The sequence below is a fragment of the Clarias gariepinus genome, chromosome 19 (assembly GCF_024256425.1).
Source record: "Clarias gariepinus isolate MV-2021 ecotype Netherlands chromosome 19, CGAR_prim_01v2, whole genome shotgun sequence".
In the NCBI taxonomy this organism is placed as follows: domain Eukaryota; kingdom Metazoa; phylum Chordata; class Actinopteri; order Siluriformes; family Clariidae; genus Clarias; species Clarias gariepinus.
Window position 1 is genome coordinate 19,102,836 of NC_071118.1, and position 24,649 is coordinate 19,127,484.

A 24,649-nucleotide genomic window follows, 5' to 3' on the forward strand; every position below is an offset into this window, starting at 1 on the left:
ATATGGTTTCCTTTCAGGATAAAAAAAAATGTGCTGCTGCACCACTTAGTGGCTGGAAGTGAACATCACATCACAAGATCTGCAGTAAAAAGCTCAGAGGTTTATTGGTCTTTCAGGTCAATTACCTCAAATCACACACAAAAATATTTTTTTAAATAAACAATAAAGTTTAAACATTAACATATCAGATGGTGCAAACTACATTAAAATTAGCTAAATGAATTCAAAACACTGTTAAACTAAAATAATACAAGGCAAATTTCACTATTTAGAAAACAGGAAAACTGTAACTGAAATTTAAGAATTAAAAAATTTAACGACTCATTTTCATCTTTCCTTACTTAACATGCAACTCACTCCCAATAAAATGCTGGTCCCACTTCAGCTAACATACAGTTACAGCAAACCTGACCTCTGAGCTGTGTTTGAATCCAGCATAGTCCAAAATTAACATTTGGTTAAACATGGGGTGGCCCGAGATCTACCAGATTATTTCCGGCCCCATGGCTGCATCTGTATGAACATAGTTGTAACAAAGTGTTACGTCTAGAGACAAACTGAGAGTAGATTAAAAGTGAAACAGATGCCATTGGTCTTTGTTTTTTGACTCATTTAACATCCGATAGTCAAACTCACTTCGCTCTTCTTAGTTTAATCTCAAAAACATGTTCCCTTTTCTATATCACGAGTGAGAAATAGTGTGATTAACATCAGAGGAATCAGAAAACACGGTCGAATTCAGACTGGCTGGTTGTAGCTGGGTTGCGGTTTTGATTGGCTGGCTGTTGAGGCATATGACCGCGTCGTCGAGGGGGGGCAAGGTATTCGAACATGGACGTGTTGTGTGTGGAGAGCATATGTTTGAGGTCAGAGGGCATGGGGTCAGACCAGAAGAAGTCATGGTTAAGAGCATCATCACTGTCAACACGCTGCGCAGGGTCAAGCACCAGCAACTTATCGATCAGATCCAGAGCATACGGGTCTTTAACATACGCCTTCAGGCGCTCCTTTACTTTCCGCTTCTGTCCTTTGGGTAACTCCATCTTCTGGTACAACTCGTATTTTTTATCCACACCAGGCCACACCTGAGAAAGAGGAAGAAGGATGTCCAAATATATTCTGGGAAAAGGTTTTTGGCTTATAAAGACATAATACAATAATAAATCTGTATCTATCCTTTCCTGTATATTGTTGACAAATTGCACTTTTAATAACTGTTGTATCCGAGGGCTGTACCAAAAGTAATGCAAAAATGGGCATAACTTTTTTCTTTCTTTTTTTTAAACTAACACAGGGTGTTTAAAATGCATATGTTGTAAACTATGCATTTTCTGGGTGACTGCTTGAGTGCAACTTAAGATAAAAATAAATAAACTGTAAAATATGCACAGCTTCATTACTTCAGCAGTAATGGATCCACACAGCTGGCTGATCAAAGTGAGTTGGTGCTGTTCTGTGTTTCCCTGCATGATGGGGCTTCTGGTCCACATTTCAGCCATGATACACCCTGCACCCCAAAGATCGATGGGTGGCCCGTAGTCACGCTCTCCTACACACAGACACAAGCGGAAAGTCATGAGCAAACACACAGAAGTGCCCAGATGCAACCAGTTAGGCTGCAAGTGTGATGGGTTGAAAAACATAGTTGCCGTCAACCAATCAATTTTTAGGAGGCATTTTACAGGTTGTATTTTTTTTTATTGCCATAGGTTTCCCTATTTTTTATGACTATATTATCATTTGTCTATTTTTCCTCCTTTCTTCTCCCATGACCCTTTAGATGCTAGGTACATTATAATAATGTATAATTTGCATTTTCTTTTAATTAATCTGCATTAAACTAGAACAGCACTATCTAAAAATATCCACACAACTGGCCAACCCTTTCAAATTGGACTTCTCTAATGGATGTAACGTCTTGACATCATGGTTCAAACCGCACATGATAATAACAATTGAATATATTTAAATAGCTAATTTCACATTTTACTAATAGATGTTAGATGCACAATCTTCACTCTAGTCTAACTTGCTGTTCTGAGTCTCACCAAGGAGGAGCTCTGGAGGTCGGTACCACAGCGTCACTACGCGGTTGGTGTAGCGATTGCCCTGGCTGTTCTTCGCCAGGCTAAAGGCTCTTGCCAGGCCGAAATCAGCGAGTTTCAGCACACCATCCCTTGTGATCAGCACATTTGCTGCCTTCATGTCTCTGTGCAGGATCTAAAAAAAAACAAGTGGGGGAGGCCTAAATATGGGTGAACAACTACAACAGGTCACCAGAACAGCTAGAATGCATGTTGAGAAAGATTCCCCAGAACCATCTTACTGAGAACCAAAGACCGTGTGTTAACGGGAAGGCTTCAGACATTACACAGTGTATTTTTTAAAAAAAAGGTATTAAAGTAGCCTAAAATGTCCAACTATAAATTTGCATATTATTATTATGTCACAGAAACAAAACAAAACCATAAAAACATGTGATCTTATTAATCTAAAAAACCCTTAAATTATGCTTGTATAGTTTAAATTCAACTAGGTTAAAATAAAATAGTTTATTTTATTGCTGAGGTTGTGAGGATGTCACTCTGTACTGCACAATCTTGATCTAATATATAACATATAAAAACGTTAATGCTATAAAGCAATAAACCATAAAATGCCGGCCCATTCTGAGAACATCACCACAAGTATATTTCAGACCACTGCGAAGGTTCTCTTACAAGAGCATAAAAGTTTTTAGTTAGAGTTGAATGATGGGAAATACCAACCTTGTTTCTGTGAATGTAGTAGAGTCCGTTCAGCAGCATTTGCATGACCTTCTTAATCTCTGACAGCGTGAACTTAACGTTGGCATTGCTTAGCAGTCCAGCCAGATCGTGCTCGCAGAAATCAAACACCAGATATATGCTGCCCTTGTACCGATTAAACTGGGTAGCTGCAAAAGACATAGAATTATTATTATTTTTTTAAGAAAAATATGTCAGGAGTTGCTCTAGCCAAAATTCAGAATCCACATTTAAAATGTCATTTATAATCATTAAATGTTCTTTTGCACCACTTTTGATCCATAAACATTTTTTTACACGGCCTGAAACTATCAATTCATTAAAAACGGATGTGAGAGTCCGAGCGCTGTAAAATTCTATATTTTTGATGTAATCTTTCCTGCATTTACAAACTTAATGTACTGTATTAAAGAAGCATGATGAAGAGCCTTGCCTTTTGTTCGACAGATCTCAATCAGGTTTACGACGTTCTCATGTTTCAACAGCTGCAGGATCTTGATTTCTCTCAGTGCAGTGATAGGAAACTAAAAAGAAACGTATCAAAACTTATGATCGAGTAAAACAAAATTTTCCATCTGCATCATGAACTGCCACTGCTACCGTCATCTTTTTAAACAACATTATGCACAATAAATGCAGGTAGGGGGTGGGGGTCCCAAAATGAGATTTCACAAGCAGCAGCAATTATAAAGAGTTTGTTATTAAGACAGAACCACTTCCTCATACTGGACCAAGACTTAGCACCAGGGACTTTTCTGAACATCAGTTTTTGACTACAAGGTTGGGAAGCATGCCGGGTAAACATTCACCTCTCCATATTCACACAATGAAAATATTTGTAATATTGCTGTATGCTCCCACCAGTTCACATATCCTCAGTGTCTCTCCAGCACTCACTGAGCATTGTTTACATCACCTTTGGTTTGTTTGCTACTTGTGTTGTGTGTATCCTATGGCTCCTAAAAATCAAATAAGTGGTTAAAGTAATCCCTAAAGGCTAAGAGAATAATTTTTTTTTTTTAATTAAATTGTAAAGCATTTGAAACACTGGCATGTTGCAGAAGTGAAGAGGCGGATTAAACTGGCAAGTAACACTTGATTTTTAACCTGTGGATTATTACAGCAAGTGTAATTATTATTTTTTTTTCCCACAACAGGTGAAAAAGAGAAAAAGAGACAGCTTGGCTGAGCTTGCAAGACACACAGGCTGTGGAGCGTGTACTTGAAGCAACAGTTCCGATCCAGGATGGATCTGTTAAGTCTTCCTCCACACTGTGTTACTATATTAAGAGACTTTTTTCTTGTCATTATTTCACTAAAATACAGTATAACTGATTTTTATGTAGTGTTTCATTGTATTAGACATAAGAAGATTTAAAAACACACAGTAAGACGGACATTTGATCTATGCAAATATTAAACCACTTAATACAAGGGACATCCGCAGGGGACTGGTTCCAGTACAAGAGAAAATTATAATCGGTCCATCCGCATGCATGCATTTAACCTGGATTCCACTGGCTTTTCCAAGTAAGAAAAAAACTAATTTAGAAAACATTTTTAGAGCACCACTTATTTAAATTTACTACAGAGTTGTGTTTAAACCAGATACAGAAGAGTAAATTTTATAATTTAACATTTGATAAAGGTCAACGGGAAAGAACACTGCTTTGGACTATGACTAAAAAGTATCTGGCAAACACTAAACTGCACAGGTGATGTCATTAATCAGTTCTAGCCTATCTAGAAGTTGTGCTAATTAACTGAAACACTAGTGGCTATGCTACAATGGTATTCAGCTTCTACTGCCATGGCCTGGGTCATCTCCAGACCTAAACCCAGAAGAAAATTGTTGCACTGGGTTGATAAAGGCAATAGCAGTCAACAATCCATCTTTTTTACATTGCTTAAGAAAGCAATCAAGCAAGCAACAATGGGGTACTGCAGATGTCTTTCATTTTATGCCTAGATGAAACCAGCAAGTTTTGAAGAATGAAGACTTCATACTAAATACTGATTGTTGGATAGCAATTGCACTGCACCATAACAATGAGCAGAACTCTAAAGACATTGCAGACATTGTTTGTCTGATGCAGCTGCATGCAGACAAACAAGCCTGTGCTACAGACCGCAGAGGAGAGCAGGGACAAAGTGTTAGAGTCACTAAATCACTCAGGACGCAGCCAAAGTCTAAGACTTACCCCTTCTTTCTCATTTTCCATAAGCACCTTCTTCAGTGCGACTTTCTTTTCAGTCTGTCTATGTTTGGCCTTGAACACCTCCCTATAGAAAAGAGATGAACAAATTAATGCAAGTGTAAAGAAAAACATTTAAAGCAAAGATTTCCATAATATTAATAAAATATAAAATTCTGGGATTTCCAGCTTAGTTTACTGTGAGGTAGGATGTTAGGTTAAGCCTAATAAAAAAAAATCATCAGAATTCCCACGATATAATACTTGGCCTGTTTATACCTTAAAGAAGATTTAAAATTACTGGAACTGGGTTAAACAGGAATAGTTCTGAAACTGTCAACTTTGTAGAAGAAACATGGCCAAAAGAAAAAAAAATGGATTGGAACTAAACAGCTGTATCTATAAGAAAACCAATTGTTAGTGAGACTAGTCAGACAAAAAGGCTTGAATTTGCTGGAATTTGCAACTTTGTAGAAGAAACATGGCCAAAAGAAAAAAAAATGGATTGGAACTAAACAGCTGTATCTATAAGAAAACCAATTGTTAGTGAGACTAGTCAGACAAAAAGGCTTGAATTTGCTGGGCATTATAAAGATTAGACTTTGGCTCAATGGAAAAGGTTATTTGCTCTGAAGAGTCCAGACTGAACCTATTCCAAAGCCATGGGGACATCAAGGAAAAAAGAAACGTGCACAAATCGCATGAAAAGCAATGATATGAAGCAATTACAGGGAGTCACAAAGGTGATTGAATAAAATCCCAGACAAAGTGTGCCTTTCCTTGGCCAGGCAGTGTATATTATGCTGGTCATATATATATGACCTGCCTCAATGAATATAAATCAGACTTTACAGGGTGGTTCACATTCATAGACAATAACCCAGGCCTCTGTGATATTACATTTAAAAAACGATAATGATACTTTGTATTGCACATTTCCTGTTTGTTTTTACTCTACTTAAGATTTCTCATCTATGTCATAAAAATGTCTGTTTTTGGAGGGCTAACAACAAAGCCCGAGTGCTTTCCTTCAATATTTTCTTCTACTAAAAGCCGTTTTATCTGTGCTAACATTAGCATGCCACACAACTGCTAATCTTTTACTAAAATAACACCACAACACCAAACATGTATCAGCTCTGGAAACACATTACGTCACAGTTATCTCACTATAAACGTCACATTGAACCACATACGCAGATAAATCAACAATAAATATCAAAATTTAGTACAAATAAAAACCGCTATGACTGAAGAACAAACGTCTAAATGTCCCTGCAGTAGCGTGTAGCCCACTGTGCTAGCGAGTTAGCTTCTACAGTCACAGCACTTCACCAAACCAAGTACAGTTCTGTTTACTATGATTTTAAATCACATCAAAAGAAAGCACATTTTTAAAAAGACAATTCTGTTACCCGAAGGTGCCTTGACCGATCTTGGCGAGCTTCTCGTATTTAGAAAACTCGTCGCAGAAAGGAAACTCGACGCCATCGTAATATTTGGACATAATGGCGGTCTCACGGTCCGGTCTGGAACATCACAGACAACAAACAAGGGTCATATGGAGTTATTACTTACCTAAATCGATTTCATTAAAACATAGCTGATTAATCACACTTATGACCAAGACTTTAAGACTAAAAGACGCTTAAATAACAATGAGATAATTAATTTATTCCTACTTATCGCCGGCCACCGCCGAGCTTCCCGTCTTGTCGCGCTGCATTGTTGTTCTTCTTCTGTGGTGGAAAAAAAAATCAAACGTCAACTGTATGCTTTTTCTACGTCTTCGTCGACGATGGAATTAAGGCGCTTTGTAGTGTTAGCGCCCCCATCAGTGGAGTTAAACATCACACTACTGAAGGACAAAATCCTTCTTCATTTAAAACAGAGTGCAATTACAATTTTCACCCATTTTATACACAAAACATGGAGCTGATGTATTAACAACATAAATCCAAACTGCTAAACCATAAGCAAAATTCCAACTCAAATTGATATAAATAAAAGAAAGGTTTTGTGTCTACATAGGTCAGGGCTAGTTCTATTAATGCTATTTTTCACGTTTTATACATGAAAGGATCTAAAACATGTCTCAGAAAATCTTCTGTCTGTCTGTCTGTCCAGCGCAGAAGTGATAAGTACATTTTAACACACTAAGGTTGTTTTCGGACAAATCGAAATCTTTATCCGATCTACATTTCTTACTTGTAATTCACTCAATGTTTACCGAAACCGATAAAGTTCAACTTAGTTAAATAAGGCAAATATATATATATATATATATTTGTATTAATAAGTTAGGGAGAGAGAGTTCTGCCGTACACAAAGCCAGGCAGACATGTACGTGGGCTTTAACCTGAAATAATATCACTACGTACATTAAAGCTGTTTAGCTTATTTTTAGCTTTAACCTTTAAGCTATTTCCACAAACTCTTTTCCCGTCAGCGACGAGTACTAAAACTGGTATAATTCTAAATCACCGTTCTGCAAATCTCCCAACAAATTGCATCATCTTGAACACTGTGTTCATCTAGAAACACTGGTCTTCAAAATGCAACATCCTGATTATTAGTCTCACTCGTATTGCAAAATGTAAAGAATTTGAAGAATGAATGTGTCAGGCAGCACGATGTCTTAGTGGTTAGGACTATGGCCTCAAACCTTTAGAGCCGAGGGTTTGATTCCCATCTCAGGCCTGAGGTACCTAAATTACCCAGAGAAACCCAGCAGTCACAGCGAGGACATGCAAAGTCCATGCATACATACCATGTGCCTGCATGTTCTCCTCGTGATTTGTGGGTTTACTCTGAGTAATCCAATTTCCTCCCACAATCCAAGATTAGGCTATTGGTGTTTGCCCCCTGCTTGTAAATAAGCATACAGATGGGCATTGTGTCCAGGGTGTACCCACCTTGTGCCAGAGGTTTCCTGGGACTGGCTCGAGGCCCCACGCAACCTTGTCTAGGATAAAGCACTATAGAAGATGAATGAATAAAAGAGTGAATCATGTGTCAAAGTAGAAAAAAGACCTGAAGTGACTTATACAGATGTTAAGCAAGAATATTGACCAGCAAGCTCTTTAAGTTATCCAGAATGATAGCCAGCAGAAGGTGGCAAAGGAGACAAGCAAGAGTCCATCATTCACATTTTTTCTTCATATAACCCTGAAGAAAATTGGAGACAAAGTCCTGGAAGACAATGACCATTTCGCAAACATTGACCAGGTCAGCCTGTCCATAACCAACCATGTCTTGAATCAACACTGAATGAGAATAAAATAGGTAAATTATGTCCCATTTAAACAACTCTGACCAAGTGAAGGAGCCAAGTGTGTACAGCATCCGCTCCATACTCTATATACAGTAGACATGCCGCAGTGTCCTGTGTTCAGGCAAATCTGATATTGTCATTCCTCCTTTTTTAGAGAGTGTTTGATCTTAATGTCAGTGCGGCTACATGTAAAGATATCTTCACTAATCAGGCAGAGTTCAACCTGCAGAAGACCAGGTGGTGTGGTAGGAAGATCATTTGCAATCGTTTTGGTGTCAATGTCCCTGGGCATCATGGCGGAAATGTCCTCATGTGTGCTGCTATTGCTCAGTGTGGGGGTCATACATCATAATGCAAATCTTGGTCTCAATAACACTCCAAGTTTGCTAACATTCCTTGATAAACTAACAAAAAACACGAGGAGCCCACTTACTTTATTCATTTAGCTCTGGTTTACAGCTGGTTCTCCAACAACAACAAGTTTTTTTTAGTGCTGTACCTTACACCATATCCCCCATTTTTAGTAAAGGAATTCTTTGCAACATGGCAGTGGAACGTGTATGATTACAGAGCCCATGTGCATTGCACTACTCATGGCAATGCATGAGAATGAATGTGATGCCATCCATGCAGATGAATGACAGGGTTGGATCTGCTATCATATCATTACTCCCTCTACTGTTTGAACAAAGAGAATATCGCTGCTGTATGGATGAGATCTTCTGGCCTGACCAGGATTAGAGATGGGATGCAGAGTGATCTGTTCTTTTGTAAACACTTTGAATTGCAGTAATGAATAAATATTTATTTTGTTACTGTTTTGTATCTGTCCACTGACCTCCTTTGTAGTGTTCTCATTCTACTCTAGGTTTTGCTACATACTGCATTATATAGGTAACATTTGTGTTGTATTAATCATGTAGTAAGGTAAATGTTATTCTGGGATATGAAAAACCCTACACTTCACCAAAACAAGAAACAGGAACTTTATTCCCACACACTTGTATGCATTTGACTTTGCGACCACATGAAGTTTTAACTGATCACATCAGTGTTTATTTGATGCTCTGTAAGAGATAAGTGTATGATTGCTGTGTGTATTGTTGTGGAGGCAGAAATTGATTATGAGAAGAGAAAACATGGTTTTAATTTGGAAGAGATTTGTTTATTTTTGACAAAGTACTGTAGTTACCTCGTTATTTTGTGTTTAGAGAACGATACATATTTTCTGGAAATGTGTGTAAATGTTTGGGGAAAATGTAAAATGGTTTTATTTTGATCTTGAACTTAGGTTTGCGGATATACCTCAGGTTCTGCTCATGAAACCTTTCTCTTTTTTATACTCATTTTACAGGCCAGCTGACCTGTATGTTTCAGACTGTATTCTGAAGTAGGCTATTGACAGACATCGCAAATTTTTAACATTGACAGTGTGGGTCTATCCATGTTCATTTCTGCAATTACCACTTTTCAGTAAATAAAATATTCATCTCTCAGTCCACTCTGGTATAATTGAACATGACTTACACTTTGTCGTGGAAAATTTTTAAATTTCACCAAATTTTAAACTAAAACCAAACAATCAGAGAAAATGCAGAAGACAAATGTAGACAGCTTTGCACCAGTCAGAAAGACAGAAACCCACAAAGTTCTAACCACAAAGTCCTCGAAGATTCTCTCTTCCCTTATCTCACATGATTGATATAGTTAACAAGTACCTCGTTGCTCCTCCTTAATAGATATTCAATAGATATATGTTAATTGGTTTGGCCTAGTGGTGGGGTAACTCCTAACTCGATACATTTCTCCTTCTTATCTCATTTTTCTTTCTTGTTTATTTATACTGTATATGGGTTGGTTTTATTGGGCGTTCTTCTTTTTCTTTTTTCTTTTTCAAAAGTATGTTCCTCATTTTCTAACCAGAATATTGACCACTAGTGCTGATGACTTAATTTTTCATTAGAATAAGTTTTTAATTTTTTTTTCTCCAAGATGCATTTTATTAATATTTTCCTATCACGCTGTCATGTCTCAACTGTAAATTATTAATTTATTCATTCATTTTATTATTATACATTTATGATTCAGAGATCATATTGTCATATAATAATTGAACCGATTTATAGTTAAAATCAAGGATTCATTTTGTCAGAGTGCATTAAAGTATATTACTTTACTTATTATTGATTTTTAAGAAGACTGATCTTTAAATAATATAATATAATATAATATAATATAATATAATATAATATAATATAATATAATTGTTGAATCACAATTTATTCCTTAACCTGTAGGATTTAATTAAGTTGTTGACAATATGCATATACATACATGGATTAGTACTTATAAACACAATTATTGTTAATTAACTTTGGTTATTTAATGGTAATATTAAGTAATAGAGTTTGTAGGGTTAGTTTTATAGAGAGAGAGTTCTTATATAAAGTTCTTAAACAAAAAAAACACAACAACTCTAAAGCAACTTACATTTAAGTGTCAGAAAGATTTAAAATACGTTCAAAGTTAGTGCAAAAGTAATGGCACTATTTGCCTGCAAATTGTTGCAGGCAAACCGTCCATTGCAATAACTAATCAATTGCAATAACTGTCCTTCTAAATGTATTCGTGGACAAGAGGATGAAAAACGATGTGCTTGGGTGCTCCACATTCTTCAAGTGCGAAGAAAACACTGAGAATTTCAGTGGCTGACAGAAAGAGTGAAGCTGATTGGTTGGTTCTTTGTACATGACCTGCAGACCTACAGCAAAATCTCTTAAATTTTGAATTTATCTAATGATTTTCATCGATTTTAAGGTTGATTGTTAATTATATGAGAACGTTTTCCTTTTAAATTTTAAAGAAGCATGTCTTTTCTTGACAAAGCATATATGTTATCTCAAGCTCAGACTAATACATCTTTGAAATTCGGTCAGTAGTTTTTACGTGATGCATGCACAAAGAGACAGACAAAAAGATCTTAATGTGTTCTATTACTCATCTTATGTGCCGTTCAAAAGAATTTTCGCAAATATCTTCAATGTACAGACACACCAACTTTACACCTTTATTACATTATAATAGATACAAAAAAGCTGAAACATCCTCTAGTTAAAAGATGCATTGGTTTTAAACACAAGATGGCGCCGGTGTTGTGACTGTGTTACTCATTTCCAAATGAAACATTTCCAATGAAAACTTTACTGCTTTAAAAATGTGTTTTTAAACCACAAACATATATAAGAGATAAATAAATTTAAATAATAAACATAAGAGTAAAAATGTGTAGAATATCAGTGTGATATTGTCTTAATTCAATTCAATTCAATTCAATTCAATTCAATTCAATGCACTTAATTTTAAATGTGTATAGCACCTGACATTGTCACTAAGCAGCTTGGCATAAATTAAAAATGTTTATCCCCAATGAGCAATTCAGGGTAATCAGTAGCAAGGAAAAACTCCGTGAGATGAACCTGGGGAAGAAACCTTGAGAGGAACCAGACTGAAAATGGAACCCATCCTCATTTGTGCGATATCAGATCGCCCATAAATAAATCCCTTCTATAACTATGTGCTCGGAAGTTGAGAGTACAGTTGTATAACAGGAAATGTGTTTTAGTTGTTATAAAAGCCACTTTGTTGAGGTTACCATCTGTTCAGAGATGAAGACTTGGGTATGAAACTGTTTGTGCCAATTTTAGTCAACAAACTATTCCAGCAATTGCAGTCGTGAAACGGCTTGTATCAATGCAATCCAAGCCAATATTAAGTGAAACTCTCCTCAGCTATCACATGAATCTTTAAGCAGACCATATGCAGCCATCAGCAGCCGCAGCGAGTAGTCTCCATGTGATGAGAACTCCAACCAAAAGTGGGACACCAGAATGTGTGTGTGTGTGCGTCTGTGTACCTGTACCTACTTAAAATGAAACCAACGAGATTCTTAACATGCACTGTTTATGGTGAACCTCGCTATACTATATCTCCTGCATACAATATACAGTTCCCCTCCAAACTCCCATCCATGCACATGAATATCTGTCCCTCGGTTATTTTTACTCTTCCCTCAGTTTGATTGACAGTTTCCCCGTGCTTCTTTTTCTGGAATCATTAGAACCCTCTTTCCCTGTTCTTTATCCCAGCACAGTCTGTCAGTCTTTATTTTTTCAAGGCCAAGGTAATAAAATAACACACTTATCACACACACACACACACACACACACACACACACACACACACACACACACTAACAAGCACATGTCCTCCCACAGAGAGGGCACAATCCTACACATCTTTTCTTTTCTCTGTCATCCATCTCTTTTTTTTTTCTTTTTATAATTCTTGTTTATGGAACTCAATTTAATGATTTTAATTGTTTTATTTATTATGAATGCTCCCCAGCAAATAACAACCTTCCTCTCTATACTCTGTAGTCACTGAGTCTCTAGGATGTCCTACTGTCTTCCCTCATTCACATTCCCCTTTCTCATCTCTGTCTCTTGTGAGTCAGTCTATCATCTATCTGATCTATTATTCTTAGTGAATGTGTTCATGGATGGCAATCCAATTGTGATATTTATTATAATTTATTTTTATATCTAATAATCAGATTATCTCTTGGGCAATTTGCTTATCATATCATGGTCAGAGCTGAGCTTCACCTGGGCAATGCTGCAAAGCTCATGAAAAAAAATCATGTTTTTGAAGTCTCTCGTTCACTTGTTCTCTCTCTCTCTCTCTCTCTCTCCCTCTCTCTCTCCCTCTCTCTGGGTTTCTTGTGGTAGGAGTGGGAGAGAAGGCTCAAGGGAGGAGACACTGCTGACAGTTTTATTTTTGTTCCCACCCAGACACACACTGAGTCATAGACAACTCTCTGTTGTTCTTACACTTTAAGAATGCTGGGTTATTTACATAATCCAGTTACTGGTTTCAGCAGGTTGGGTCATTTTGCTGGGTTATTTCATATTATGTCACTCCATCTCTTGGGTCGTTAATAAAACATACTACTAAGGTTTTATTAGACTAATTAAACTTTTTCCATGTGAACATGCTGTTTAAAATTCTCAGCTAACAGAATAGTTAGATGGGATATACAGTGCAGTCTTAGGGTTGCACATTTCTTACATTTTTCGCCCTATGAAAATGAAGATAGTGGAAAGAAATGTCGATTGTAGGCAGGCTGAATCCCCAGATCGAACTTACCTTTCAAATAAGTTATTAGCAAGCATGGCTAGTAAGGACAGTAGCATGCAGCTGGGCTGTGGATGTTAGCACCCTGTAAACACTGGCTTGTCAATCCCGACCGCTTGAGCAAATGGTTAATGTTGATTCTTCAGTTTTGCTCCCATAATTCAGATGATCATGGACAAATATTTTCCAAGATTCAAAAGGCTTCGTCCTGAGGAAAAGCAGACTTTCTGAACTATAGGAATTGGCAAAACAGTGTTTCTGTATAAACTTAAAAAATATGATTGGGAATTGGAATATTATTTTGGAAAGTCACATAAAAGAAAAAGCGTACAAACTTGGCAACACATAGGCTGTTCTTTTTTTCTGTTCTTTAACACACACACAGTGTAAAACTTTAAAAAATTGCATTGGGGCACATTACCAGTCACTTATCATCTTTAACCTGTATACAGGGTCACGAGGGCCTGAAGCCTATCCCAGGAGACTTAAAACACCAGGCGGAACAATCCATCACAGGGCACACACACATACACACATACACACACTCACATGCTCAGTCACAATAATTATAAGGACAATTTGGGAACGACAATTAGCCTATTCTGCATGTCTTTGGACTGTGGGAGGAAACCGAATCCTCGGGGGGAAACCCACCAAGCATTTGGACAACATGCAAACTCAAACCCACAACCTGGAAGTGCGAGGCTACAGTGCTAACCTCTTAGCCATTATGTGGGGCACATTATTATTATTATTATTATTATTATTATTATTATTATTATTTAATAATCAGCTCCTGTACTGTAAGTAAGCCCTCATGTGTACAAGGTAATACATATATAAGCTACATTTATTATGCTAAACAAACATTTAACCACCAACACTAACGTTAATCAGTTAAATTCTTACCAGAAATTGATCAATTTAATCAAAATAAAAATAGGGTTGGTGTAGCCAACATTTGTATTTAGTCTTTTATAATTTCTGATTTAGCGTTTAGCATGAATTAAACTGGTTAAAACTGGCTTAAACTCTGAGTGTCTCTCCTCATTAGCTTGTGACATTATTTCAATCTACTCTAATTATGTACCTAGTTTTAGCGAGGTAGCGTCAAACTTTAGACTTTAGATGTCTGTCATCCCATAGTTAGCTGTACACAGTGAACACAAAAGCAGGGTAATGTTCTCAAAAGAGGACTTGGAATGCAAGCTCACTAAATGGACAACCAAAAGCTCAGACTCTTTTGCGAAGTTAGATAATGCAAACATTAGCTATCAAAGCACTGCTCGGGTCAGGACGTAGCGTTCTATCTTCAACCTAGATATGAGACACTCCTCTGAGGGAGATAATAAACATATTGTTGGAAAGACTCCATCTTAGGAAAACTAGACCATAACCACCTCTGAACAGAGTAGAAGGTCAGCAACATCATTTGTGTGGCACCCTGATATGCTCATCCCAGTGGTTTTATGTCAGTCTACATCGCTGAAGCATGGCATCATGTCAGTATTAAGACACCACAGGTGTGTGATCCAGACAGCGTTTTGCTTTCTATTCTGGAATCTAGGTGGTGGAATATCTTCCCATAGATATCCAATTAAATCATTGGCTGTCTTTAAATGATAACTGGAGACTTACCTTTTTGTAAATGTTGCACCTACTTACATGCTTTTGGACACAAGAGCAGAAGTTTAGCGAAGATTCATTAATATATATGTACTTTATAAGATGTTTTATAAATGTTGTTCCTGGGCAGAACAGGGACAAAGTAGGGCTGAAGATCCTGAGAATCCAGTTTTGAGCCTTTACTTTTCTGTATTGATTTGATTTGGTTTTAATCATTGTTCCTGCCGATAAAAATAATGTTTGTCTTTCACAAATCGACAAGATTTCTTTAATAATGAAAAAAAATAATTAATGCATGATTAATGTATGGTTCATGATTTACGTAACAACAAATGTAAATTGAGGGCAGTAAATTATGTACAGTATGTTGAAAAAAAGTTCCTAAATGACAATGAGAAATAATACAATATATATAATATCAATATGTAAAAGGTACATGAGATAAGAATATTTTTTTGAATGCACATAGGTTTAACTGGGATGAAGAATAGGGTCTTGGGTGAAATGAGGTCCCATTCTTCAAAACACATGATAAGTATATACAATAGATTTGCTAAGTTGTAGCTCTGTCATATTTGGCTTATGTACTGTATTAGCTAATTAATTCATAATTATATTAAATCATAATATATGACAACAAAAAGTCTGCTAAGTGATCAAAAAACCCATCAGAAATTGGATAATACCTGGATTTCTTTTTAAAATGACTTTGCTGCAAATTACTCTTCTAATGTATAAAGACTTTTCTAACCCATATTATTAGTCACTGGTTTTGTAATGGGTTGTTCACCAAGCACTTGGATTTGTAACAGTCAGCTGTCCACATACATTTAGCTATGTGGAGTACATCATGAATTATTAATTAACATTTAAGTAATGCCTGGATTATGCTTTGAGAATTAAATTAGTGTGTGATGGACATGCTAACAAGGTCACATAACTTGGTATGTGATTTCACTTAGGTTTTGTAAGTGTGTGCGTGTGTGCGCATGTGTGCATGTTGATTGCACATATGTTGGCCAATAAAAAAAAAACGAATTTTTATTTTCGACAGTTCCCAACTAGGGCAAGAGGTTACCATGGCAACAGGAAAGGAAACGTGCTATTAAGGTTAGTACACATGCACACCAGTCCTTCCTTTTCTCTCCCTGAGTTTTTTAATCCTGTCTTTAGTTTTTTTGTATCAAATTCTAAAAACAGATGCACTAATTCAAATGTTATTAAATATCTGCAGTTAGTACAGTCTGTTAACTGATGTAATTTGTATCTTCATTGAAAATCTACCCTAAGCGTTAGATATAATAGATATGATAAACTAGAAATTTATTTGTAAACATTAGTATGTTGATTATGCTACTGATTTGTAGTCACATCATAAATGCAAAGCTGTTTCACTGCAGTGGGACAAAGGAATATATCCAGGAAATGAAAAACAGTCTGTCCTCTTGAAAGTCCCAAGGACTGTCCTCCCTGCACAATAGAGGAGCCACTATAGATCATTAGCTTATTTAACAAGAGAGAATCAATCTCTTTCAGCATACAGGGATTTGGATTGACACAAACCCACACACCATAGTTCTAATGATACTCTCAGAACACACTACTGCAACAAAGAGAATAAACAGGACTTCTGCATCCTCTCAATTTCCTCTTTGTTTCTTTTCAGCTAAATAAGCAGAGTCAGATGGATTCATCCTACACACATTGAATCATGCACACATTGCAACTAAATAGGTTCTTGTGTAGGAAGATGGCCACCGGCGTTTACATTTGAAGATGGATTTTCACAGATTTTCTTAGCCAGCTAGCTTACAAGACCCGATTTCTAAAGTGATTCTGGGAAGTCAGATTCATAAAAATTTATTTTATTCATTCCTAATGCTAGCTAAGTGCCAACTGGCTAAGACATACTACCAACAGATCCATCCATCTTGTCATAGCACTGCTTTGTTGGCCCAACATCAGCAAAATTATGATAACCTTTTGTCAGTGCTCCGATGTTGGGCCAAAGCTGGACAATCGGCAGTGCATATGTTGGGCCCAATGGTTCGCCCAACGTTATTTTGTCCTTAGGCCCACTGTTGGCCTATTAGTGGAGCCAAAGATAGGTTGGCCCAACATTGGTTCAGTAGATAATACAAGGTTGAAAATGAAAAAAATAAATTATATTGCTTTAGCTTTGTGCATCTCAATGATGCCATCACATCACATCACATCACATCACATCACTTCAATTCCATTAAATCTTTATTTCCATAGCGCTTTTAACAATGGTCGTTGTCCCAAAGCAGCTTCACAATATAAAAAGAACATTTATGGAATTGTGTATGAGTGAGAAAAAATGTGTTTAGATAATAATGAGATCGTGAGATTGTCCCTGATGAGCAAGCCTAGGGCGATACTGGCAAGGAAAAACTCTCTCAGATGGCAATAGGAAGATACCTTGAGAGGAACCTGACTCAACAGGAAACCCATCCTCATTTTGGTGATAACGGATAACAGGAATTATATAACGATATCTATCGAGCTCATATAAAGATCGGTTACCAATCTAGTAAATAAATAACATTGAAAGGACTATATCTTCAACTCAGAGTACCCTGGCTAACACACCTATTTTTTATTTTATTTTCTAAAACGATAAATGTTAAATTCATTGTACTTTGTGCTCAACTGTGAACCCTGTCAAACAGGTCACTAGATGGCACTTATCGCTGTTAGGAAACTAAAGCCCCACTTAGGCCAGGTGCTGCTGATTACATCAGCCAAGCTAAAGACCAGCTAAAGTTTTGTGCCTTTTTGCTCCTAACTACAGGTGGGTTATTATTCCTTCAGATGAGATGTAAATACGTTTGAGTAAGATATGAGTCTTGAGAATCTGTGGTGGTAACATGAAAAACACAGTTAGAAGTTTTGCTGTAATGTGGTGAGAAAGTTGTTTAGCTATGCACTATTATGCTAGGCTAATCAACCTGTTGCCAGTGAATACAGTAGCATGTAGAGCCATAGTGAGGTTAGACCCGTAGGGACTGTTGCCATAGTAAGCACCAGAAATGTTAAAGGGTTAATATACAGTACATAATGTTTTGCTTTATGGAACAGCATTTTTATGTTTATGTGGTTGTTGAATATATGTACTAAGGTAGTTGGCATGTAAAAGATAGAATTTGACAATTTTGCTAGGTTATTTACTGTTTATTTGTTTCATCTGGAGAAAAATGTGTGTGCTTTTAAAACTGGAACTGTTGTTGAACTGAGTTAAGCTAAATGTAAAAAAAAATTCTTTTGTTTTTCTCATCATTTTGCTGGTTGGAAAGAAATATTTTGAAGAACATATTTTAAAGTACATTTTAATGTACACTGCTCAAATTAATGATTCTGTAATGTTGATGATGAAGATGAGGATAAAGAAGAGCTAAGCTACAGTGACCAAGCTGATGGTAAACGTACCGAGGTGAATGATGATGAGGGAGATTCAGAGCCACCTGATACAAAAAACAGTCTAAGGCAATGGGTACTTTGTTTTTTTTATGCATTTATTTTCATCCACCTTGCTGAGAAAAAAATGTGTTTGTACAAGGTGTTTATTTTGTGGTTTATCATCATAATGGTTACATAAATTTTCTTACTTTGTAATAATTTTATCCCAAATAAAATCAATACATTTCTGGAGATATAAATATATCCCACTCAAATACAAACCCATCTGTCCAGCTCAAACATACACAAACGTCAATGTCATTCAAAAACACACCTATTTGCCCCAGCTAAAGGCAAACACATCTGTCCCAGTCAGACACACCCAGCAACTCCACTTAGACACACATCGGTTCCAGTCAAAGACACACCTATATGTCCCACTTAAAGATACACTAGATCTGTCATCTATCTGTCTCACTTATAGACACTCCTGTGTGTCCCACTCAAGGACACCCCTTTCCATCTAACTGAAAGATACACCTATCTGTCCTATTCAAAAATACACCCATGTGTCCCACACAAAGACACATCCATTTGTCACACTCGAAGACACCACTGTCTTTGAGTGTGACAAAAACAGTGGTCCATCCCAGAAATAACACAATTCAAAGCCCCTTATGTCTATTGCACTCAAAGACACACCCATTTGTCCCAGTCAAAAAACACCTATATTAGTCACACTGAAAGACATAGCATTCTATTTCACTTAAAGACAGACCCATCTGTCCCAGTCAAAGGCAAAGAGACACTTATCTGTCACACTCTGATATACTAATCTGTCCCATTTAAAGATACATCCATCTGTCACACTCAACGATATGCATGTCTATTCCAGTTTCCCATGTAAGACACACCCATCTGTTTCACACAGTCACACCTATACCTCTGACATGAAAACTTGCCCTTACAAAACCATCTACAGTAAATCTCTCACAAATTTATCTCCAAATATAGACACATTTAAACTCCCACACATTTGAACACAGCCTCACACAATGATGCTCTCCCATAAATTTTAAATCTCTTTTACACATTCCTCTTTTTTCTATTGATTCTCAGCCTTGTTTTTTTGGCCTGCTCTCTTACTAACTTTCCCTTTATTTCAACTTGTATTTTGGGAGTAGCTTTTAGGTGATACTCACTAACTCTAGTTATGGAATAAGTAGGTCATTTCTAATAACAGCATCTTCCTCATCAGCCCAAGACACATTTTTTTTATTCAGACATTTAAACACTATAAAACTCACAGTACACCACCAAAAAGCCATCAACACATATAAGACAACCACGTTATTTTTTCTGTTCAATCAGATCATTCAGATTATTAATCTAATATATGTACTATGTAATGTGCTTATATAGTAAACATCTTTGTTTGATAAACAAAGATGTTTACTATATTTGTTTACTAAGATGTTTACTATACCATAAAAGCCTGATATATCATAACATGATAATATACATATACAGTTTTGTGTAAGTATCTATTTAATGACTAAAATTTCAAAGCACTTTTTGTGACTCACCCTGGTAAGAGTGTCTGCCAAATGCCTAAAAGTAATTGTACAAAAAAGATGATAAGCATTTAAATAAACATCCAATATATTTAAAAATATTTTTCTAATTTACTAATATGATATTTGAATAATTATATCACATTAATGGTGGCACAATGGCGGTTTCACCTCCGGGGTCCAAGTTTGATATCCACCAGGGGTCGGCTTGGAGTGTGCATAGAGTTTGCTTCTCCCCCGTGCTTGGTGGGTTTCCTCCAGGTACTCCGGTTATCTCCCACAGTCCAAAGTCATACAGATTAGTCTAATTTGCTGTTTATTTCATCTCATAGTGTGTGAATGTTGACTGTAGGTCTCACTATGGTTGTAAAAATGGGAATAAATAAATGGTCACCATTGGCCTGTACAGTTACTTTAAGGATGAATTGATATCACATTAATAACTTAAATTTGGTTAGACTTTACAATATGGCTTCCATCTATCCATCTATTTAGGAACCACTGTAGCTGTGGAGGCCAGCTCTGATCATTGGATTTATTCCCATCTCGGGTCAACATTCACATGCACATTCACACACTACAGGCGACAAAAAGAGACAATTGCAAATCCAAATATATTCTGAGTTATAAACAAGAATTATTATGTTACCCTCTTTACTTTCAAGACACATGTAATTTTATAAATAGCATAATTTCTAATTTAGAAGTTTTATAGATTTTTCCTATCTGTGCTGGAAAATTGTTCTACAACCACACAGATTTTTAAATAGGGGCATTTTATTGAATTTTAAACATAGTTACCAAACAAGTCAAAAGTAACCCACTTTGGGGGTTAAAATAGCATTGATTCAGCATGTACTGTTGGCAAGTTTTTGGACTGACAATAAAAAATAATGAAGCCTCATGACCTAGTTGATGTCATGAAATTCTTTGTTATGTGGGCTATTTTAATGGCTTTTTAATCTGCTATTTTTTGCTGTCAAATATATTAAGCATTACCAATGTTTTGGTTTACATTTAACTCTTTATTTGAATGTGAATCCCCAAAATTATTCTTATATTTGCTTATTTTATGGGCTTAGTGGGTTCAGTTCAAATAATGTATCTTACATAACTGTATGAAATCCAACCGTTTTTTATATACCTAAAAATACATTTCTTTCTCTTTCTCTCACACATACGCACACACAGCTTATACAGTGTGTGTGTGTATATATATATATATATATATATATATATATATATATATATATATATATATATGTGATGTCAAAATAACTTAATTCTTTTAAACATACTATTTTTACAGCAGTACACCTTACTATCTTACACTGCTTGGCCAAAAGAAGTCTCACACTTTAATATTTTATTGCCTTTAGCTTTGACTACAGCACGCACTGGACAAAGTTTTGACAATTCTATGAGACATCAAAACATTTATTTCTGTCCAGAGTTGCATTAATTTTTGTGGCTTGTATTGATGACGAGAGTCTAAAGTCTTTTCTACCATCACAAAAACTTTATTAGGGTTCAGGACTATGTGGTACAAATTCATGTTTAAAAATTATTCTTTAAGCTTCTAGAACTACTCTTTTGTAGTGAGTCCAGGAAAATTATTCTGTGAAGTTGACAGTTCATTACTATTCTTACTTACTTATCGTCTTTACTGCTTAATCCTGTATACAGGGTCGTGGGGGGCCTGGAGCCTATCCCAGGGGACTTAGGGCATGAGGCAAAGTACAGCATATACAAGGTGCCAAACCATTGCAGGGCACGCACAAACACACACTCACATGCTTATTCACACACTATAAGCAATTAGGAGACGCCAATCAGCCTAATCTGCATGTCTTTGGACTGTGGGAGGAAACTGGAGTCATCGAAGTTAAATTAAAATTAAAAGCTCCTTACTCGATTAGGTTTAAAGGAATTGTTACCAGTTACATCTTGTGGGTGGCAGTGGCAGCCTAGAGGGCTAAGACACTGTGTTACTGATCGGAAGGTCGGTGGTTTCTAACCCCAGCTCCACCGATTGCCATTGCTGGGCCCTTGAGCACGGCCCTTACCCCTCTGCTCTGTATGACTCCTCTGCTCTGTGCTGTATCATGACTGACCCTGTGCTTTGTCCACAGTTCAGGGACAGGTCATGAAAATCATGAAACACATGTTTTGGGGTTATTTTCTGCTCACACTAACTTATATTTTTTCACATTACCTTATTTCTTTGTAACATACAGTTTTGACTTTCAGTTATCAGAAATTTGAAAACATATGATCTCTGAATTCCCCAAATCACGTTATGCTATGATTATTATTCATTTAGTCTGAGATATTTCTCCATCTCTCTGCTGATTTGTCCCACGCCAGTGAATGTCACATCCGGTCTCTGTAAGGGAGTTTGGACGCGCGCGCGCGCTCTATTCCTCTCTCTCTCTCTCTCTCTCTCCCAGTGAAAACCGAAAACTTCGGAGGCTCCAGTAGACCGCAGGTCTGTGTTTCCCCTCACCAGCAGGACAACGACCCGAGCGAACTGTCTACCAGCGGCCACGGGAAGAACCAGCACAGACGGAGAGAAGCAGAATGCCCAGTGACGACCAGGGAAGGCAGAATCCAGCTCCTACATCATTCCGCCGCTGAAGAAGGACCAGAACACCAGGGGAGAAGGAGGAGAGAGAGAGAGAGAGACAGAGGCGTGAGAGGAGAGAAGAAGCGGCTCCAAACTGAGATGCGTCTATCGAGTAAGCTCCTGAGCATCATCGTGCTCATGCTGTCGGGCACGAAGCTCACGCAAGTACGCCCACCCCGCCCGCACACCCCTCGAGCACATCACAAACACGCGCTCCAACATCACGCGTTATCGCCGCGGCGGGAAGGGGTCGGGGAAGCACGCGATTTAAGCGGTTTACCGACAACAGCGTTAAAGTCGCACATAGCCTGTGGAATCTGCCGCAAACGCACGTTTCACAGTGCGCGAGAGCTCCGCAAACAAAACTAATGATCATGTCTCTTTGTAAAACCAAAACGAACTCGTGACCTTAAACTGACCTCATCAGAGCATCTTCAAAAAGTTCAAAAAAACGAGACCTGATGCATCATTAAAGACGCCTTTTCTGTTTCGACTTATTTCTCACATCACTATTATACTTTAGTATAGCTGAATTAACTTTGCATTTTAAAAAGTAGGTCAAGTACAATAACAGTTTATTTACAATAAATACAATTCCACACACACTCACTGGCTACTTTATTCATGTCACATCAGTATGCAGAATAACATCAAAATATCAATAAGTATGGACATGTGAATACTTTCAGTGCAAGTTCACATTAAACATGAGGTGATTTCATAATCTGGCTGTTGGTACCAGTGGTGCTGGTTTAACTCTTGCCATACAACAGATTAAAAAACCAAATAAAACAGAAAATCAATAGCTATAGGAAAAATAGGGAAAAAAAACTTTTAAAAGCATGGGTCGAAATGATATCAATCACAATAGCATGGTACAGAATATACAGAAAGACAGAAATCAATAACATATTATAATTTTTTATTACAATATTATGCAATTCAATATGGTACAATTAATTTTTTTTTGGCTAGCAGTATAGTTAAAGTCAGCAATAATTAGAGTAAGTAACAATTTTAACAAAATTACTAAATTACAATGGACTTACCACAAACTGATTTGTCTGTAATGTTTTGTGGAACATGCGTGTTATGAAACATTGTCAAAGTATGTCTCACATAAAAAGTAAATGAACTATTGTTAATGCAATAAAATGTAAAACATAATGTTCATTTCAAAGGTATTGTTAATGATGTAACAAAATTCCAGTACTACATTTCTGGAATTTATACAGTACTCGAAATATACTTTGTCTGGCATGCAACTGGACCGCATACAATATGGTTAACAATATGGTTAAATTTTTTTTCGTTTCTTAAAAAAAGAAGAAGAAGAAAATAGTGATATTCAGGGGATTGTGATGATTTTCCACAGAATGGTGTGACAAAGAAAAACACTTGCACTTCTGGGATAAAAATAACCTGTTGATGAGAGAGGTCAGAGGAGAATAGACAGACTGGTTTGAGCTGACAGGAAGGTTTAGGATACAGTAGGAGTGACTTTCTCTGGTTTTTAGTGAGCTGTTCCTACTTTAACCACAGGAGATTAGCATTATGTATAATCATAATAATAACACTTAATGTTTTACCCAGTCTGATGTTGGTTCAAAATATCAACCAGATCTCTTAATTTGTAACTGCATGATATAACGCACTACATTTTGTTTCTAATAAAGTGACCACTGAGTGTCTATATATACTTTATATATCTGGCTGCATTATGCTACTGTGAATTATTTTCCTTACAGTGCCATGAAAAAGTATGTGAGCCAACATGTGATATGATCTTCACAACAATAACTAAACACAATGTGCTTAAGTTGATAACACAATTATTATTTCTTGTCTTTTTTGAGGACACCAATTAAACATTCACAGTACTGGAGGAAAAATAGGAGACCCATAGATTAATTACTTAATTGAAAGCTGGTTGGAGTCAGTAGTTTGCAGTCCAA

At 36.7% G+C, this 24,649-nt stretch overlaps 1 protein-coding gene across 1 annotated transcript; it reads right to left on the bottom strand.

Moving 5' to 3' along the window:
• Positions 1–80: 80 nt before the first annotated feature.
• Positions 81–6,740, bottom strand: cdk9 (cyclin-dependent kinase 9 (CDC2-related kinase)). The gene is made up of 8 exons (XM_053479309.1): positions 6,664–6,740; positions 6,397–6,510; positions 4,988–5,069; positions 3,220–3,310; positions 2,769–2,935; positions 2,049–2,220; positions 1,401–1,549; positions 81–1,085 (listed from the first exon to the last, which is right to left on the bottom strand). The coding sequence occupies exons 1-8, from the start codon at positions 6,705–6,707 to the stop codon at positions 720–722; spliced, it is 1,185 nt and encodes a 394-aa protein (XP_053335284.1). The 5' UTR covers positions 6,708–6,740; the 3' UTR covers positions 81–719.
• Positions 6,741–24,649: the final 17,909 nt, after the last annotated feature.

What these genes read in the sequence shown, in the direction of transcription:
- cdk9 (XM_053479309.1), bottom strand. Translation starts at nt 6,707, where the DNA reads ATGCAGCGCGACAAGACGGGAAGCTCGGCGGTGGCCGGCGATAA. An exon ending in TCGGCGGTGGCCGGCGATAA is followed by an intron (nt 6,511 to 6,663) that starts GTAGGAATAAAT and finishes GTGATGTTCCAG; the next exon opens with ACCGGACCGTGAGACCGCCA. An exon ending in TGGAAAATGAGAAAGAAGGG is followed by an intron (nt 3,311 to 4,987) that starts GTAAGTCTTAGA and finishes GTTTCTTTTTAG; the next exon opens with TTTCCTATCACTGCACTGAG.